A 21,825-nucleotide genomic window follows, 5' to 3' on the forward strand; every position below is an offset into this window, starting at 1 on the left:
AATGTAACTCAAAATAATATTTTGAAAAGGGCAACAAATTACCTGCAGGAAAACCCATGACACTAAATATCCGATCTAGTTGATCATGATGAAAAGGGTTGCTTGTTTTTATATCCTCCTGACGACAGTGAAAAATGGGTTCTGAAGTCAGGAGTTCAGCAAATATGCAGCCTATTGCCCAGATGTCTAGGAAAGAAAAGGCAGCCTTTCATACAAATGCATTAATTTCCTTAGTTGCAATTCCTGGACAGAATTCCAACATACACACAAAAATACACTTCAGTAAACCAGTATGTAAAATACAGTAAGCATATTAAGGAAGCCCACAGAAGCTGGAATGTACTTCATTTGGTAAGAGCTTGTCATGAGTGTACAAGGTCTTAGGCTCAATCCAGCACCACAAACCCACAGGCCACGACATCACACACCTGCAATCTAAGCACTTGGGAAGTGGAAGTTATAGATCATCCTCAGTTACATCAAAAGTTCAAAGCCAGCCTGAGATATAAGAGATCCCTCTTTAAATAAACAAAAACAAGACTTACATAGAGCCAGCAAGATAGCTAAAGGCGTTTGCCATGCAGTCTAGAACCTGAGTTTAGCCCCAGGAACTCACATAAAGGTATGAGAACTGACTCCTCTGTCCTCCACATGTGTACTGTGGCGTGTGTGTGTGTGTCATGTATGTAACATGGGATGGTTGTATCATCATATAACAGATTGGAAGCCAAATAAAAGAAATGTTTATTTATAAATTTCCTGGTAGAGACAGGCTTAGGAAAAAATTAAACTTGTCAAACAATAGATTCTTTCTAGGTAGAAGTCTGAGAGAGAGCTTCTCACTTTATAGCCAAGGCTGGCCTCTAACTTGTAATCTTTCTGTCTCAGTGTTCCAAGTGCTGGTATCCTAGGCTTGTGCTACCATACTTGACACAATAAATTCCAAACTGTCATCAACTAATTTAATCACTCAAACATTTAGTTGATCATCTAACAGGTTATAATACATCTGACAGAATGAAACAATATTATCATCAGTTAGCATAATAAATTCTTTCATCTTAAGTCTGCACAGAGAGCAAAAGGACTGTGGAAAACTCAACTTCTGCCTGCAAAACTGTGAAAGTCCACTTCGCAACCAATTCCAAGTCTAGAAGTTAATTAGCTAAGGAAGTGTATCCAAGCACTGCACGGTGCCAGTGGGGCACACTCTGTCTTAACACAGTCCCTCCCTCAGCTGTAGCCTCGCCACTACTGAAAGCTTCAGGACAACGTTTGTAAGGGGCTAGGATTATGACTCACTGGTTGGACACTGTCTTGCACAAGCCCCCACCAGCACTAACTAACTAAATGAATTAATTTAATGAATGTTTCACTAACTATCCATCATTGTATTTGTGCTTTATCTATTGAAGACATAACTTATATCCTAGCACTTTAAGATTATTCCTATAATGCTTTGCTATATGCATAAGTGAGTTAACTTTGAGATACATGTTTACATTTGTCCATTTTGAGAAATGTTATTTAGTAAGTATAGAAGTAGGTAATACTGCTAGGAATATGGCAAAACATAGAAAAAAAAAAGTGTGCCACAATGCCAAACACATCCTTTAGATAAACTAAATAAGCAAATGGTTTAATTATATTCATCAACTACAACAAAAGTCAGTATGCTCTGTTGTAAACCAAACTGCCAACAGAAACCCACGCTGTAATGCCTCTCTTCTCTGACCATTCGGATGCCTTCCTGCACAGACATCAGCCTTCTGGATAATGGGAAATGGCCTTCAATAACCACGCCTACCACACATAACCTGCATCAGATTACATACAATCTAATCTTCCTTAATGACACAGCCCGGCGCCATCATCGTGAATGCCATCAGCACAATACAGTAACAGTCTGCACTACTGTCTAACCCTTCCCTGTCTTCCATGCCATGCCGTCTGTCATTCTTGTCCCTAATAGCTCCATCAGCTTTCACCCTCTTCAATGCTTTTAATATTGTCAGTAAGGACTACTACTGTATGTTGCTAGTCACATCAATTCCCAGTGGGTCCCTTATTCGAAGGACAGAAAGCAAAATGTAGACTTCTTCTTGAACTGTTAGCATGAAGAACCTCAGAAAGGCAAGCAGTGAGAAACTGTTTCCTGACAACATTATTTTATAATCTGTATTTCCATCTAGTTCTTACGTCACTTATACTTGTTTCTGACATCACCAGGTATGGAGGAAAGTGAGAATGAGTGAGTATGTATGTGTTTATATACATTGTTCTGAATATTTTAAGCCTAAAGATATGCCTACCTTAATAATGTAAACCCAAAGACTTTTCCTATCTTAATATTTTCCCTAACTTCTACTGTGAATAGATACTTAGGACTTTGGTTATTATGACTTTGTTTTGGAGATGAACTATGACCTCACTGGTAGCACAGGCTGGCCTTGAACCTTCCTGCATCAGTGTCCTCCCAGGCGCTAGCATTACTTGGCACCTGGCAAGTAATTACATTTTTATGTCATGAGCTAAATATCACTAACTGGGCGAGCAAATAAGTCGCAAGTTGGATTAAATTCAATTTCAGTTTTACTTACTCAAAAAATAGTTGACTTCTAACTTATATCCACTTACATTTATTATAAACAAACAATTACAACAAACCCACCACATCTATTTTCCTACAACTATGCTTCTCAAAAAGTGCTCCCCAGTGTGTAGGGCACACAGGACTGCCTGGGAAAGCACTTGAAAGCCTGGGCTTACCATGTATATACAACATCAACTTTGGTGGGTATAGCATTTTGAATGAAAATAACCCCCATAGGCTCATATATGTATACTTGGTCCCCAGTTGGCAGAACTGTTTGGGAAGGATTAGGAGGTGTGACCTTGTTGGAGAAGGCGTGTCACTGGAGTGAGCTTTTGAAGTTTCAAATGCACACCCCATTCCCAGATAGTTCTCTCTGCCTCCACCTTGTGGGTCAACATGTAAAACTCTCAGCTAACGCTCAAGCCCTGTGTCTTCCTGACTGCTAGAACACTCCTATCACCATGACAACCATGGACTCTCTCAGGAACTGTGATCCCAAATTAAAGCCTTCCGTTGATCAGTGCCTCAGCCATGGTTTTTGTCACAGCAATTGAAACGTAACTAAGATACAATGGAAAACAATCTTAGCAGAAAAAACTGTTGGCTATATATCCTTTTACTTAATGGGAACTCTCCTTTTCATATATTGTACAACTATGGGTGAGGCCCAGGGGCGTACAGGTTGCTGCTGATTCCACATCCTCCACCAGGCACTTGGTGCTGCCTGAGGACCAGGATGATTATTAATGTGCGCAATGCATTTATGGATGATAAAGTCACGGTACATGCTGCAATGCCTCCTCCCTTATGCCCTAAATTTTATACCATCTTGTCTGTTTTAAGGTTCTATCTATTAATTTCCAACTAACATCTCCCAACACACACACACACACACACACACACACACACACACACACACCCTCAGACTTCTCCCCTCCTACCTTCTGCGGCCTTCTGAGGTTATCTAAGGAACTGTTCTCAATAGTTGGAAGGAAAAGACCTGGATAACAAGAACAGCAGCCCCACAAGGCTGGAATACAAAAGAGCTATGCAGGTTTTTAGCTCAGCCCTGGAAACACTCCAGACACTCTACTGACAGCAGGGCCTCCACAGCCTCTGATCTGATTGGACATGGGTGGGTCTAATGTCACACATTCCTCAAACATACTAATCCCCACATTTCTGAGACCACTCGGGTTTAGTAATATTCACAAATGTTTTATACTATTTCAGCACTATGTTATAATCTAAGTACTTTGGGTATCTGGATTTTGAAGAAATCAGATCTCCCGATAAACAAGGCACTGTAATATGTGCATGCTCTTTACCCATGAATTAATTAGGAGGCTAAGGCATCTTCCTAAGCACAGGAACAGTACTCACAGTGCTTTGAGGGGTTAGAGCATTTGTAAACAGATACAGAATCGTGTTTCCGGTGGATTTTGAGTGACAATTCACTCTTAGTGCAACAGCCAAGGTGCTCAGCGATCTGCCCAGGAGCAGGAGGCAGAGCTTTGAGGAAAAGAACGTGCAGGGAAATCCCCACAAGTGAAGCCCTAGAAGCCCAGCCCTTCTCGTGGCCACTGTTCATTTCTTCTTTGCCTTCTCTTTTTCTTCGATGTACAGAAACTTCCAGAGCTGAGGAAGATTCTTGCCTGCTAGCTCCTTACCTATAGCTGAGGCTTCTCAGCCTTCAGACAGTGAAATCTCCAAAGTGCCTGCTGTGAGGAAGATCATTGAATCCTAACAAACATGCTCATAACTGCTTTCCTTTCTCTAGCTCTTTCTCCTTCTCAGTGGTTTGGCAAGTAGCTGAGCAGAGCCATCCTACCTACTGTATTTCCTGCTGTACTGGACGAGGTGCCATCCTGCAGACCATAGCAGTAAGAGAGCTGGCACGTCATACCATGTCTTGGTTAGGATACCTGGAAAGGATCTTTTCTATGGTAAAATCCTGCCCTGATTTTCTCTTTGTGAAGACAGTTTGACCTCGCTCTCCCATTCTTCAGATGAGTATGCTATGTGAGCACACAGGGAGGAAGATGTGCATGTTCTTTCCAGAGCACTGGCTTTATTATCAATGATCTCACATTCATGAGCGTGCGGCTTGTCAATCATCTCCACACTTACCAATGGCCTTTGTGTAATGTCTGGCACCGAGTAAAAGTTCTGGGGCCCGATACCAAAATGTCACGACTACTGGATCCAAATCTGCGAGTGGCTTTAGAGGAGAATTGAATAATCTGGCAAAACCCATGTCAGCTGAAAAAGAAAACAAATATAAAACTCAGTTTGCCATATGATCAGAGCCATGCAGGAGTTGGTAACTGCCTTTAATCTTTCAAAGATGAACTTTTCCTCTGAAACCACATGCTGGTTAGGAACTGTTTTGTTTATTTGTGCTAAGATAGAGGCTTCTACCCTGTCAACTTTATTTACTGACCAAGACACTAGAGCTTAAACGTACTGACTTCCTGAGAGCGAAGATTTAAGTTCAGAGTCAGAAGTATGACCTGAGCCTGAGCCTGAGCCTGAGAGTCCAGGCTCTTGGGAGCAGTTAGGATTGAGTCTCCTTGTTTAGACGATGCACCTAGCCACCTGAGTATGCGCACCTACCCACCTAAGACTGTGCACCTACCCATCTGAGACTGTGCACCTACCCATCTGAGTCTGTGCACCTATCTGAGTCTGTACACCTATCTGAGTCTGTGCACCTACCCATCTGAGACTGTGTGCACCTACCCATCTGAGACTGTGTGCACCTACCCATCTGAGACTGTATGTGCACCTACCCACCTGAACCCACCTGAGACTGTGCACCTACCCATCTGAGACTGTGTGCACATACCCATCTGAGACTGTGTGTGCACATACCCATCTTAGTCTGCGCACCTGCCCACCTGAGTCTGTGCACCCATCTGAGTCTGTACACCTATCCACCTGAGTCTGTGCACCTACCCACCTGAGACTGTGCACCTACCCACCTGAGACTGTGCACCTACCCATCTGAGTCTGTGCACCTACCCACCTGAGTCTGTGCACCTACCCACCTGAGTCTGTGCACCTATCCATTTGAGACTGTGCATCTATCCACCTGAGACTGACTGCACAACACTCAGTTTAGTATGCACTGCAAACTCAGGATGTCTGAGTTACATGTGTCTCTTCCCAACTGTGTTCAGGGACAGCATACTGGAGGCACAGGATCGGCTATGGGGGGCAATCAGAGCATTCAAAACACAAAATGCCATATTGGGACCTTTCCCCTAGAAAGTTGATTGTAACAGCACATTGTACACAATCCTGAAACATGTATAAAACATAATAAATAATTGCTATAAAACATATAGATAATTGCTATAGTAATTCACTTAACAAAGATGTAAATGAAAGCTAACTAACTTAAGCATTAGGGGTATATAAAACTAGCATTTGTCACTCTAAGATTCTAGAGATCTTTTTTATGATTTCATAAAGAAGTACTTTATATTTATAAGACCCTTTACAATTTACAAATGGCATTTATACACATCATACAATGTCATTTCATTTTCATCATAGATTAGTATTTTGCTTCTCACTTTTGAGGTGAAGAACCTAAAGCCAAAGTACAACTGAATTACTTGTCTACGTTTACAAGAACAGTAAGACATCGTACTTAAAAAACATTGTTTTAATTTAACAGCCATATTCTTTTTGAGCTTTTAGTTTTGTTTGGGTTGTTTTTTTTTTTTTTTTTTTTTTTTTCCTTGAGACAGGGTTTCTCTGTATAACAGGCCTAGAACTCACTCTGTAGACTAGGCTGGCCTGGAACTCACAGAGAACCAACTGCCTCTGTCTCCTGCGTACTGGGATTAAAGGTGTGCACCGTGTGTGTATGTGTGTGTGTGTGTGTGTGTGTGTGTGTTGGGGGGGGGGGAGTTGCAGGGGGTGCTGACATTAGGTGTCTTCCTATATTATGTAATGTTGTCTAGCCATTTCCTCAGAGATTGAAACAATATACCCCAGCAGGGAAGTTCCTTAAACCAGAAGGGAAACAATTCAAAATTCTTCAGGAAGTCCCTGAAACTGATCAGATTTACTGGGTCCCTTCCTCCCAAGATAAACCATAACAACTGCTGAGGTCACTCTCAGACAGGCAAAGGGGCAAAGAAGAGACTGAGACCAGACCAGCTGCTTGGAGGAAGGAGAGACAAGCCCACCTGCTTAGAAGAGGTTTAAATCAACTGAGTCACTTGGAAAGGACACTCAACCTACTGTGCTACCTGAAGGCTACACAGCTTTTGTGAGCTGTCACCTGTGCTGAGGTGTGCTTTGGTGATGTATCTGTCTTTGGTCATTTCTGCTCCTATAAGCAACCTCTCACCTACTCTGTAAAGTAACCAATGAGAGATGAAGTTGATCTCTGGTGGCATCCGTACTTTGCTCTGTCATGAGCTCCCTATCTGGGGTGGGTAGGGTGAGAGTGTAGCATTTCCCCAGGAAAAGGTTAGTCACATAACACTCATCACCTTACTGTTTGAGACAGTGTCTCTCCCTAAACTCAACACTTCTACAACTGGCTTGGTTAGCTGGCCAACAAACTCCAGAATCCTCCTGTTTCCAAGCACCACCCCCTAGCTCTGGGTGTTGGGAGTCTGAATTCAGGTCTTTTGTGCTGTGTGTTAGGCACTTCAACTAAGGCACCAGCCAGCCTTCTAGTAGCTGGATTCTTAGAACACTGATCGACATCCAGTAAGTTATACACATGATAATTACAAACCACAAAGGCAGAGTCACAAGAATGATAAATCTCTATAATTTAAAATATACAATATACACAGTACATTTTGAATGTGTACGGGACCCAAATGAACTATAAAAAGTACAAATGCAGGTAACTATAATGGATCATTTAATCTGAGACTAGGTATGCTATAATATGCATTAAATTATAATTGACTATATTGTTTCTTTAGACTTTGAATAATTTATAATGCTTCATGAAACTGCTCTGGAGTACTGAGCTCTTAAAAAAAGAAAAGCTAACCAAGGAAGTCAGTGCTAATGTCTACCCCTTAAAAACCAAATTTCTCTAGTGATAACAAAAAGTCAGTATTTGTACCAACATTACATCTATTTTTATTATTATACAATACTGACAGCACTATTTGATATAAGGGTAGAAGCTAACTGTCGCTAGTGGTAAAGTGTGGTGATGGAAACGTATGCTGGGATGCTGTCTGCACGCTGAAACACATGTCGTATTGAAGGCAGAAAGCAGTGCTTCTCTTATTCTCCTCCTCCCCCTCACTACATTTTTAAAATGTATTTATTTAATTAGTTTTGGAGACAGGGCCTCATTGTGTAACTCTGGCTGGCCTCTGCCTCCCAAGTGCTGGGACTAAAGTGTGGCCTGCCATACCTGACTCTTAATTTTAATTCACTGTCAGTTAATTCACTGAATGAACTTTACAGGTACCTTTCCAAATAATTACTAATTGTAGAGCACGTAAGTGACCTAAGCATGGCTTTGGCTGTTTTCTAAAGGACAATGCATGTGAACGTGTCCAATGAAATGGATGTGTGGGTGCTAACTAGGCAACGTCAGACATCAGCTCAGAGGAGCAGCAGCACCAAGACCCAGCACCTAGCAGTCTGCAGGACGGAACCGCGTCACAGGAGTCAGTTCTGCTGGTTCCTAAGAAGCACCAAGTCCTGAGACAGGAAGGTCTACATCTCTTTTAAGGTCCCAGCTAGAAGGACGCTTGACCCACAGCAGAAGCAGACAGAAGAAGGTGGAACTGGAATGGGGCTTTGAAGGTCTGAGATGGGAGGGAGGGAGGGCGTTAGATAAGCACTGCTAAATACTAGGGTTTCTTAAGACCGGTTCTTACTCTTAGCCCAGGCTGGTCTGGTGTAGCCCCAGACAATCCTCTCTTCTTAATCTCTGATGTGCAAAGGCTGTGGGCATAAGCCATACTGGAGGGTGTTTGAGGATGCTGGGGAGGAAAGGATACAATGTGCCTCCTTTCCACTCAACTGTACTGTCCCAAGCCCAACGAGAACTACACTAAGTCCTTAAACAGGGATCTGCTCATTTTTTAAACACTGGGAATGGAACCCAGGGTCTCACGCATGCTATGCAAGCACCCTGCCATGAACTGTGCCTTCAGTCCCCACTTTCCTATCTTTAGACAGTAATCTGGGGCTGGGGAAACAGCACGGTGGTGGAGTACTTATCTAGTGTGCATGCTGCTCTATATACAACCCCAGAACCATATACACAGGAACATGGCATAAAACGAAGTTTATAAGTCACCGAATCAATTATAGTCACTCTTACTGTTATTGCTCAATTTTATCTTATTGATCCCCAATCTTTAACAAAACTATAATCTTAAAATTCTTAACGATAAGGTAGCTGTTCTGAGTAGACAACAAAATTTTATGTTGACTACACTAAAATGTTGTTGATTCCTTAATCATAGTAACATCGTGATTGACAAAAACCAGAAGAGTCTAAGATGAAGATGATGAGTCTGCTTAGGGACAATGGAGTTTGGGTCACCAGGAGGGCCGGATAGTAAAGAGAGGGACAACAAACATCTGAATTATAGACTCACTTTTATTACATCTAACATTTGAGATCAGACATTGTCAAACCCTTCAAGAAATAATTAGAGGGAAGCTGCGTCCCAAACCGGTGCTAAAGGTGTCCTCAAACAGCATACTGAGGAGAGCAAGAAGAACAGCAGCAGCTCAGTGTGGAAGGAACCACACAGACCAAGACAGAACACAGCCTCAGGGCCACAGCACTCAGGAGTCACTGTGTTAAGAACAGTGACTGACATAAACCACTGGGTCTGCCAGGGCAGAGGTCTTTTCAGAGACAGTTTTGACAGAGAATGGGCTTTAAGGTCAGATTATAACAAATTATGGTGAGTGAAACCAAAGGGTGAACATTAAGGGTTTCTATCCTAGAAGTAAAGAAGCAGGGTGGGGGGGTGGAGTAGGGGCAACAACATGAAGCGTGGACACAAATGCTAAAGAAAACAAGATGGAGGTCTGAGCGGAAGTGGCACAGAAAAGGTCGGTCACACTTCTCGTTTAAAGGCACCAGGCTGAGCCACCCATGTGAACCCTGTGACTGTAGAGTTAGAATGCTGCAGACCCAGAGCCAGATTATCTTAGCTCTCTAGTTTCCTTAACAGTCATCTGCTGTCTGCATCTCTGTCTGGCCTTCCATCCTTTCACACACCAGGTAAAACTTGGGCATCATACACAGACACAAGCTAGAAGCGAAGAATATTATTAGTAACATGTAAAACCCAGCAGAGTTTAGCTACTCTGATATGACCCCACCAATGTATTTGGGAAATACCTTGACTGATTTGTTCTGGAGGATAAAGTTCATGCAAGCACCCCCACTCTGGAATGTTCTTCAAGGAAACTTGGCTGTGTGCTCCCTGCTGACGGCTACTCATGCCCCTCAGAATGAACTCCTCTCTTCACTCGGAGGTGAACAATCTACTCTACACCAACAGTTCTGGTTCCACATCATGAGGCCTCATGGAAGATCTACTGTCATCAGAGGAATCACTGTAGGTATCAGCAGGTCCTCTATTATGTCCAACCACCCACACTGTCTCCTTGAGTTTTGCTGTAGCTGACAGTGTACCTGACAGTCTTCCCTTCTTCTCAGCAGGTTATTATCAGATACCTCTTATCTTACTGCAGAGCACCCACCAGAATATTTGGTGACGATGCTTGTTTTCAGAGAACTTGTTGGTGAGCATCCCCAGAACCTGGGTGTGCAATTTAACGTCTCTGTGTCCTCTCTAGTTTACTGGAACCTAATCCTTCAGTCTAGAAATTCTACAAGTTCTATGATCATTGGCCACAGACATACCAAACATGATAAGTGCCTCTCCTCTCCTGATCAAGATGGAGGTATCAGGGTCTCTTCAAGATGAGCACCAGCCTCAGGCAATGAAACAACACACCCCATTCTGAGAAGTAACTTTATTAGTGTCATTGTGAAGGGGTGGGCACCCAGTGTCTTATCTCCTCATGCTCTTGTAAACATTCAGAATAGATCCAGGCACACTGAAAGGAACCTACTTTAGTATGAGACCCAAAGAATTTTTTTCCACAAGTGGCACATAAATTTGATCTAAAACACAAATCCCTAGTGTCCACGACTACACTGTTTTTAAGGGAAAGATACCTTCACCAAAACAAAGGGAAACAGAAATTTAAAGTAGGAAGTGTTTGGAGACAACTGCCACCTGGAATTTACCTGGTTTTATGTTTAATAATTATAGTAATTCAATTACCAATTATTTGAAAAAAACAGGGAAACCTATCAAACTATAACTTGGCTTTATCCACCCTTACTCCACGCATGCAATGAGGAATATTCAGTATCCCTAAACTGTGTTTTTGTTGTTGTTTCTTTAAACTAGAAGTTCTAGGAAATAAAGCAAAATGTATTGAAAGAGAAGACTACTACAATTTGAATTTGAAAGCACCAAATGATAACACTGCAAGTCTACAAAAGAGAGCCAAAAAGAGCTTTTACAACTATTGAGACAAGAAAGGTATTAAAAGTCAGGTGGTGCTGATGCAGGCCTTTAAACCCAGCACTCAGGAGGCAGAAGAAGGTGGATCTCTCTGAGTTCTAGGACAGCCAGAGCTACACAGAGAAACCCTGCACTCAGGAGGCTGTGGATATGGATACACACACACACACACATACACACACACACGAATGAACGAACACCTGCTCAATCTGTATACTGTCCCTCCTATGTATGTTTTTAGGGCCGACCGTCTGGTACTGGACAATCCACTCTCAGCATCCTTAGTTGCCTGTAAATCTTTGTGTATTTGGAACTCTACCAAATGTGTTTTCATAAGTTGCCAACAGGCAGAATAAGATAGCTTCCTTTCTGAATCTTTGCTATGACAACTATATTTTGAATTAATATTGTTATCAACATACATAATTCCACATGCAGACAACATGAAAGAATTTAAACTATTTCAATGAGAAAAGATGTTTATTAGAAAGCATTTCATCTTACCAAAAATATTGTCTAATTTCAAATTTTTATATTTACTTACCATTTCTTTATTTGAGACAGGGTCTCATTCTAGTCCAGGCTAGTCTGGAATTTTTTTCTATCTATCTATCTATCTATCTATCTATCTATCTATCTATCTATCCATCCATCCATCCATCTATCTATCTATAGTCCAGGCCAGCTTTGAATTCATAGCAATTCCTCTGCCATAGCCTCCTGAATGCTAAAAAATTTTGTCGAAGGTACTTCAAAACACATATTTATTTTAAGGGTTTTCTAAGTTCAAAATCAAGTGCACTGATACAAAACTAAAATCTATCTTTCTACTTAAAATAATAAGTTTTTATATTTTATAAAAAACTGGCTTAAAGATTAAGGATGTTTTAATCCTTTACTAAACAGGTCATTTAAAACTTGAGCTGTAGATTATGCCTTAGTAGTTCGACGTTAGTATTGGTCTTTCAGTGGACATGGGTTCAGTTCCCAGCACCCAGTGGTGGCTCACAATCATCTATGACTGCAGTTTCAGGGGATATGACACCCTTTTCTGGCCTCTAAAGGCACCAAGCATACACATGATGTACATACATTCATACAGACATAATGGCCAAACCTGTAAAAAATAATTTTTAAAAAAAATTGGTCATTAGCATTTAGTCACTATAAAGAACTAGGGCATTTCTGCTAAATTAGACAAGTGTCTGCAAAACTCGTTTTAGTGAACAAATATTTATATTTATTTGTAAAATTTTCTACAGTATCCTTAATCCTTTGGATAGGTGATGAAATTTTTAAAAATGCAACTAAAACATTAGTTGTTAAAATTCATTAACCAAAGCTTTTAGCTTTCTTAGCCAAACACACTCCCAATTAATTCTTTTAAGTTTTAAAAATTATCTCTTTCGGGAAACATACAAAATAACTGTTAATGGAGTTTTCCCACAGTGAACACCTGGAGAAAAACTAAGTAACAAGAGCTAAAAATAAGTGATTGTCAACTGGATACAATGTGTTAGACTCCCTTCAGCCTGGACAGGAAGGACCCTGTCAGGTATTTCAAAGTATCTCTTGTGTTAGAGAACTTTAGAGGATAATGTTTCAGCCTGTATTTTCCACCTCAAACTTGGACCAGTTTCCAAGGACACAACCACAAACTCACGTGCCACCACACTGACAAGGGAACCCAAGCACTCTCACAACATTCCTAACTTTCACTTTTTATAACACTTTAGAAACCCTTGTGTTTAGGTATTTTAAAAACTAAGACATTTCATTTTCCTAAGTGATAAACTGCTAATCTTTGTTTTGGTAAAACTGCAAAGGAACGTGGCAGCATCCCATCCTTTCATTAATCACGCATTGAGTGCTTGCTCAACCATCGACTTGACTTACACCTTGATGTTTTCCCAGAAACAACTTCCTATTTTTCAGTATAACTTTACAGCTCTAACCTTCATGTTGACAGAGATCTACTTTAGATTTTCCTAATGGAACTCCATTTTAGGGATGCCGCAACTTTAAATCTAAACCAGTGCCTAAACCCACACAACTTCCTAATAAGAAAAAAGAAGCAATATTAACAGGCCCAACCATTTGCATTACTGGTTATTACTTACTCAGACTTCTACTCACTGTACAACAGCTAACTGCACTGACACCCAATGGCTCTAAGTTGACCCAAAGTACACAAAACTACCAATCTTCTAAAGACAACAGTCAAAGTGCTAAAGGAGACCTCTCTGCAAGTACAGGTTTAGAAGAAATCTACTAAGACTAATTTTTAAAACATACATTTTAAAAAGGATTCATATTTAAATGTAAAATTATTCTCCCCAAAAGAAGAAACTTACATCTAAGAGACTCTACCGTAAATATCATGTTTCCTGATTACATGAATCTTCAGAGTATTCCATAGTACAAGGCAATATGTTAAAAGCATTGCTCCTTGACATTCAGGGTACACTGCAGAAAAGGGGGTAGAAAACATGCAATGGCTGGAGGACAGGAAGAGTGTTGTAAAATGATGCCTCTTGCACATGACACAGACACGGGGCTCAAGAACTCACAGCAATGGGCCTATATTAGACCTGCTTGCAAGGCCCCATCTCTTGCTCAGAAACTACTGGAAGCCGATGGCTGCCAGTGGGGTTTGGGGGGAGTAATTATGTCTCTAAGGGCATGGCCACTGGCAGGTTATTCAGGGTCAGGCAGACAGCCCTACATCCTTGTGCACATAGGCAGCACTCAATGAACTCCGAGTATTCATGTTTTTAAAAGGGACATGGAGGTAGGAGTGAGCTGGATTAAAGGAATGTGTAGAGTGGGAACTGGGGTAGAGATGATCAAAATATACTTTATATATATAAAACTATCAATGAATAAATAAAAACATTCTGAATATTACTAAATAATACTGTTATTCTGATCTTGAATAGTAAATTGGTGGGTAAAATTACAAAACAACTTACTGGTGTTCCAGTTTCCCTTCTGATTGTAAAATAAGAAATAGAATTTTATTATGCCCACAAATTGTTAATCTTTCCCAGGCCTGGCCTCCTGTTTCTACCCCTGATAGTACATAGGGAAAGGAAGATTTTGTTGGGAAGGAAGTTTGAAAGTACTATTATCTGATTTCTTCTATAATGTAACTGTTACCACTTACTTTCTCAGACTTTAGTATAAATAGGAGGACAAGTAAAATATATCACAAATAACACTTAAGATTATGTGGACATTAAAGGCCAGTCCTGAAACAAAAACTGACCACTTAAAGTTATGGCTACAAAACCAAACTGGCCACAAGAAAAGCTAAAATTAAAACAGAAATAAGCTTTCCTTTCATCATAGCACTCAGGAGGCAGGCAGGTCTACAGAGTGAGCTCCAGGACAGCCAGGGCTACACAGAGAAACCTGGTCTGAAAAAAAACAAAACAAACAAAACCCCCCAAAACCAAAAAAGTAATACATTATTTCATATATCCCAAATATCAAATGAAAAGTTTCACAGGATATAAATGATTACAGATAGGCACTGGGGAAAAGCACATGAACTTCTGGAATCGAGGATGTGGTCAAAAGTGTCTATTACTCTCACCTGCTACCTTTGGCTCTTTAGTTCATACTGTGTTCTTGATTATTTTAATTTTACATATAATGTTTATATTATCCGTCACATGTAAATATACATGTCAGATACAAAGGGCAAAAGAGGAAAAACAATCTGACCTAGATCCTGACAGCTAACAATGTGATGTGGGGCTTCTTCCTAGTGGTTTTTAATAACAATTCCCCTCTCCTGTAACTGTTTTCCTGCCTACTCAGATTCACCTTCACTAGATGTGAGAAATGAACCTTCTGAGCACCAGGCACACAAAGCAACCTCCAGCCTCTCCATGGCCACATGTGTCAGTGTGCCACGAATGGGAACTGTGAGCTCACGCTCAGAGAGACGTCACCTCCAACCTCTCCATGGCTACATGTGTCAGTGTGCCACGAATGGGAACTGTGAGCTCACGCTCAGAGAGACGTCCCACCGATCAACAAAGGGTCAATAAGGCTGACCACTCGTCACAACTGTGTTTGTGGGAAACTGGAATTTTGCAGGCCCAGGGCCAAGTAAGCTCAGGATATTATTCCCCATTTCTGTGTCTGATTTTCTATCCTTTTAACCACTGGGTAAAACCTCTCCAAGTACTAATTTGACAGACCACTAGCTTTCATCAGCTGAAAGCTCAGAACTTCACTGGACAGTGTACTGAGCCTACAGCAGAGCGGTCCATCTGCCCCCGGCCTCTTCACACACCCACCACCCAGCTCTGCTCTAAGCATCTGTCTGTCTACCTTATGTTTCTGCACACGAGTTTGGGAAATGCCTTGATAGAAGGCTTTCTTTTGTTCTGTGACTACAGAAGTTTGTCGTAACTGCTCCTACAAGAGACGTAGCTATTAGGCAACCTGAATCCACACTGGGAAGTCACAGTCACTCTTGTTTGGCTCATAACAACCTCTCACTTCACTTGGGGGCAAGAGCTGTGTTTGCACTGGTTGGCAGAGGTAAGTTTCGGTTTAAAACTGAAGGGAGACTATCAGTGTTTCCCAGCACAGGGGAACCTTAAGAAGGGCTAAATGACAAGCGCTAATGTGGTAATGCAGGGACTTAAGAAAAGCAGTGGTTCTCAGAGGCTACAGAGGGAACTAGCGGGCACCTGTCAGTCAGCCTTTTCTTGGAGGAAATCAGTGGCTATCACCAGGCTATTTGTAGGGAAAAGTCTCGGGACAGAAGCCTTAGTCATGGCTTCAAAGAGTGAGCAAGACACAGCTCTTACAGTCCAGTTTTCCTTCACTGCGGTCTCTACCTTTAGAAGGCAGCTCTGAGGCTGAGGTAACATAATAAAGCATCTACTCCACTGCATAGCCAAATGTCTACATGACTCTTACTCTTGGGAGGGACTAGCCCTTTTCAGCTTTGCCAAGCAAATGTATGTCTTCAACAAATGCCTGTAAGAAAATGTGTGAGTGGTAAAACAAAAATAGAACAAATAATGGGAAGAACCAAGAAGGGGAAAAAAGCAACTTAACTCTCAGGTACTTGAGACAAGACAGTTTTCAATGAAGGTGAACTCTGTCACCTCAAGGCAGAGGTTCAGAGCAGGGTTACTAGGGTTACTGGTTTAGAGCAGCTTCTTCTGGAACTGACTGGGAAGAGGATGATGAAGTAGGAAGCAAGCAGCAGGACAGATGGAAGAGAGGCTGCCTCATCGAGGGGTGGACTCTGTCTCAGTGACAGTACCATTTGTACCACCTCAGTATCCCTGTCCCAACAACAATGAAGTTTCCCTAAATCCCTTCCTGCCTGAGGGGAGTGTGAGGAGCTACAAGCAGTCATGTCAACAGGTATGCCAGTGTCTGGGCCGAGGACAGGAGGCTGCTATCATTACATCAGGGTTAGGATGATGGGGAACAGGGTATCGGCAAGCTAAAGAAACAACAGTGTAAGCTGGGTGTCATGTTAAAGAGTGGTGGTGACATAAAACGCACTGTATACTGTATGTGAGCAAATGTCTATGGGGTTTCTTAACTGATGCCTCAGTTTACAATACCAGGATCTTATTTTGAGAAAAGAACTGTGGAGAATGGGTGGTTTTACAGGCTCTCTACATTTTCCAACATCTTTTCTATAAACACGGAGAAAGTAATTTTAAAATCGGCAACTGAATGAGGGTATTAAAAGGGGAAAACATTAGAAGTCGCTCAGTTTCTTCATCCGTTATCTCAGGAATAATTACCTACCTATTTTGACTCTCCCCCTTTCAGGACCTTCTCCCATTACTAGGATATTTGCTGGTTTCTAGAAATAAAAATAGAGCATTCAAATTACTACATTTATCCTTTTGACATGCTCCAAAATGGAAATTTTTTCATATGAAAATATAAGTTTTACATATTTTCATTCAGTCTAAACTAATTAAAGATTAAGCACTTTTTACAGTTAAGGCATTTGATATTCTTGATGTCAGCACTAAATTCATATAAACATTTTTGCCAGGGAAACATACCTATTTTCAAAGTTGTATCATATAAAAAATTACAGAGTAATTCAAGTTATCATTTATATTTGTCCCATAACTTAAAAACCTGCACAACTCAAATATATTTATTTTTAATGTGAAAATTTCAAACCACAATATAACTACTCTCACTTAAGTCAACCAAATGAGTATTCCTTGCTATGTATATTTAGACTGCATTACAAAAACATCACTGATACAGATAGACTCCACTAGAATTCACATCAATTACAATAAAAGCAAAAATAAGCAACTCGAAATATGGCCAGGCAGTATGGTGGCACATACTTTAATCCCAGCACTCAGGAGGCAGAGGCAGAAGAATCTCTGAATTCAAGGCCAGCCTGGTCTACATACAGGACAACCAGGGCTACACAGAAAAACACTGTCTTGAAAGACAAAAGAAAACACACACACACACACACACACACACACACGAATCAAGAAAGGAAGGAAGGAAGGAAGGAAGGAAGGAAGGAAGGAAGGAAGGAAGGAAGGAAGGAAAGAAGGAAGGAAGGAAAAAAAAAAAACTCCAAATACTAATTCAAAATGTAGGACAATAAAATCGGGGTGTGAGTGAGTGTGTGTGTGTGTGTGTGTGTGTGTGAACTGTATGTACTTAAAATTTATTGTAACTCAAGTACTAAGTGAGTAGACAGATGGACAGACAGGCAGCAAGTTTCCTTTTGAGACAAGCTCTCTTGCTGTCTCCCTCTCAAGATCCTGCTCATGTTGCTCATTTCTGTTTTAGGAGAATACTTTCATGAAAACAATAGTTCACATGACGTGACTAGCACTTTATTAAGGGCAGTTCTTACTGGGTGAGGGTAGGGACAGAGTCCATTACCCAGATCCTGAATGCTAACAGACAAAGAGCTGGGGGAAGGAGCAAGGCTCTGAAGAGGAGTGCCCAGCAGACTCTGACTGAGGAGAAGAGTGAGAAGTCTGACTGAGAAGAAGGCCCATGCCCGGTGAGGCAGTCTGACCCTTACACTGCAGCCAGTGAGGGCAGGAAGTAGAGACCAGAACTGCTGTGAAGAGATAAGGAAACACAGAGGGACTGTTGGGGCTGAGGACAGTTAAAAGAAGTTTACAGGACTTTGTAACTGGGAGAAAAAAACAAAAAACATGACAAAGATCTCACTGAGACCCTGGCTTCATGTGACAGGAACAACTGTGTCTTTTATGGAACCTGAAAACTATGAGCTATATTGGCTTGGGAGGGGGCAACAGAGCAGGAGACAGTAACAGGAGATGCTCAAGCCAGGCTAGCCAACAGAATGGGAGCAGGAGGATCTGGGTCCAGTCATTGCCAGGGGAGTGCGATACTAAACCGGAGACTCTCACCCCAGGGCAGAACTGGAAAAACATCATCAGGGGAGAAACAGAACCTTCAAAACTCTCGGTTGCTAACTACCGATGGACAGGTGGGTCCATTACAAACAAAGACTTTCAGCAGTCAAAAGGAAATACGTGACAATTCCAAGGAGCGTAAGTCTAGTGCAGGAAGATGGAGAGAGGTTTAAAAGAGAGTGTTAAACTATGCAGAATGATAACTCTTTTCAGTGAGCATCAGAACAATATTTTGGAAGATAACTTTAGTAAAGATGGCTAGGATATGAATAAACTCAGAAAAGAGCAATTGCTTCAGGCTCACGGAACCCTACAAAGACTCCTAACATAGAACAGACTTGTGGCTGGAGAGATGGCCCAGCAGGTAGGTGAAGGCGCTTGTTGCTTTTTTTGGGAGTGTTCAGTTCCCAAAGCCCATGTCAGCCAACTTGCAATCAGCTCCAGAGAGTCTGATTCCCACTTCTGGCCTCTGAGCCAGAACAAAAAACAATTTCTCATGAGAGTGCATGTGACCAAGCACACACCTGTGTATACACACACACATACATGCACACACACACACACACACACACAATGTTAAGGTCAATTATGAAAACATATGCAAAAATATCACATATTTGGAACTTTAAAAAAAAAGATTTCTAAAGCATTCCAGGCAAAAGGAGAAACTATACAAAAATGAAAAACACCCAGGACCAAAATATGACTTGTAACTTATAACTTAAATATGTGTGGAAGACAGCTAATAAAGCACTTATAAAGTTTATGGCTTGAGTGTTATGTCAGGAAGCCTAGGAAGGAAGGATGTGCCTGACTCGTTGAAGAACAGCAGCAGCTCAAAAGAATAAACAAACAAGAGAGAAGCAAAACAAAACACTCTGTAGTATTATTTTAAAAACCCAGGCAGCAATACCAACCAGAGGGGAAGTATAAAATCTTTGAGACAGCTGGAGCGGGTCGGGGTACAGGGGCTGGTTGGTAAAAGACTCAAACAAGCTGCATGTCAATCAATTCCCATGCCACCCAGGTGACACAGCAAGACTCTTAAAAAACCAAACTAAACTACACTAACAAATACCAACAACCAGGACTGGGGTGCAGCTCAGCGGCACAGCACTTGAGTAGCGTGACTAGGGTTTGACCTACAGCACTCCAACAGGAAATGCATACGTAAGAACAAAGACCTAAGAGTAGCCAAGAAAGCTGTGAGAGCCTGTGTTGAAGGGTAGAAGGGTGAGCATAGAAACTGGGCTCAAAGCAAAACAGTGGCTCAGGTAAGAGGACCATTGGGCTAGAATGAGACAGAGCCTTGGGGGCCACATCACTGAGAACTTGAAGTCAGCAAAGAAACTATTAAACAATGATGAAGGAACAGGTCACCCAAAGATGGGGAAAAAATGAGTCCTTACCTCACAACATACATACATACATACATACATACACACACACACACACACATATATATATATATATATATATATATATATATATATATACACACATATATATATGTATGTATATGTTTCAATTTCAAGAGGAATAAAATATAAATAAAAGCTAAAAGTTTGAATAAAATTACAAAAATATCCTTTCTTTTCTTTAAGACAGGAGCTTACTACAGAGTCCAGCTGGCCTATAACTCATATAACTCAAACTGGTTTCAGATTCAGGACACACTTGCCTCAGCCTCCTGAGTACAGAATAAGAGGGGTACATCACGACATTTGGTGCAGGTTTCTTTTTACTTTATTCTTAACTGTGTACATGTGAGTGTGCCTGTACGCATGAATGCAGTATCCACAGAAGCAAGGAGGTATCAGACCTGCTTGAGCTGGAGTTTGAAGAGACTGTGAGCCACCCAATGTGGGTAGTAGGAACCAAACTCAGGTCCTCTGCAAGAGAAGCAATGGCTAACCACTGAGCCATCTCTCCATCCCTGATCAAATTTCTTCATGAAGAAAATAAAATTTTTTTTTACCATAAAAGACTGATAAATTTTACTACATTAAGAAAACTTCCAATAATCAAAAACCAAAGAAAATTAGGTCCACAGCACAACCAGGATATTTATAAGATGAAAGACCTTCTATAAGTCAAAATAAAAAGTCAACTGCATAGAAAAATAGAAATAAAATCAGACATTTAATTATAGCAAAAATACATTTTAATAAAAAACCATATGGAAAGAGGTTCGACCTAAGTCAGTAGGAGCACTGAGGTGGCATTTTATCCTAGTGGATTGGCTCAAATAACACAGGTGAACAACAGAGATGCAGCCGCGCTAACACCATTCCGTTCTAGTGGGGATACACTGGCATAGCATGCTTAGAAAATACTTTGGTATAATCTTGCAAAAGTGAGTAAGTGAATCACTTTGAATCAGTAATTTCACTTTTACATAATACCAGAGAATGTTTGTAACACAGTCTTCATTTTAAGAAAATTATTAAAATACAAATAAACGCACGGTTAATCTTGGAAGTATTATACTGCATGAAAAAAGAAAGTCTTAAATGATATGTTACAGGATGCCATTTCATATAGCTTAAACCCAAGCAGAGATAAATGTAGTATTTAAACTTCTGCACAGTGAGCTACACCTATTTTTAGACTGAAGAGAATAAGTGTTTTGAAATCTAGGCCACCTGCTAAGTCTTAGGAGGAGGAAGATGCTAGGACAGGGAGAAAACAAAGCAAGCAGGGTGCACTTGATAAGGGGCAAGTTCTTAACAGGTCATGGTATTTGTATGTGTCTAGCAATATGTATGCAATACATAAGTATCGCAAATATGTTTGCACATGTATATTAAGATGATGGGAACAACCGAGAAAGCAAGGAATAGGGTTGGAAGGCATTGTCTTCAAGGGTTTTAAGCATTATTTCATACTCTTCAGAGAAAGGCCCTTTGAGGAGGTGACATCTGGAATAAGATCTGAAGGCAGTGCAGGAGGGAGTGTGCCACCTGGACATCTCAGGGAAAAACCATCTAGGCAGGGAAAGAGCGACTTGAGGGTCCGCGGCAAACATGCTGCTAGTGAACGACATACAGGATATGAAGGGCCACGGAGGTTACGAGGCAGAATACAAGGATGGCTATTACAAAAAGGAAACCAAGGAAGGGCTTGTTTCCTGTTTCAAGTGGTTCTGCTTTTTAGCATGAGCTCTTTGAGCTACAACAACTGGACACATTCTTGAGTCTGTATTCTCAGAGTGGTTGAGGGCTGCCATAAGAGGTGTAGG

General features: G+C 41.1%; 1 protein-coding gene across 2 annotated transcripts in view; it reads right to left on the minus strand.

Moving 5' to 3' along the window:
* Positions 1-21,825, minus strand: part of Cdk19 (cyclin dependent kinase 19) — a 124,224-nt gene that overhangs the window by 12,453 nt on the left and 89,946 nt on the right. The window contains exons 5-7 of one of the 2 annotated variants that reach the window (XM_034524173.2): positions 16,954-17,011; positions 4,727-4,858; positions 43-186 (exon numbers count right to left, since the gene is read on the minus strand). In XM_034524173.2, coding sequence (XP_034380064.1) covers positions 43-186; positions 4,727-4,858; positions 16,954-17,011 — 334 coding nt within the window. The remainder of the gene's footprint in view (positions 1-42; positions 187-4,726; positions 4,859-16,953; positions 17,012-21,825) is intronic. The other variant, XM_076916943.1, reaches the window with a different exon arrangement.

Source organism: Arvicanthis niloticus, chromosome 20, assembly GCF_011762505.2.
Source record: "Arvicanthis niloticus isolate mArvNil1 chromosome 20, mArvNil1.pat.X, whole genome shotgun sequence".
NCBI lineage: Eukaryota > Metazoa > Chordata > Mammalia > Rodentia > Muridae > Arvicanthis > Arvicanthis niloticus.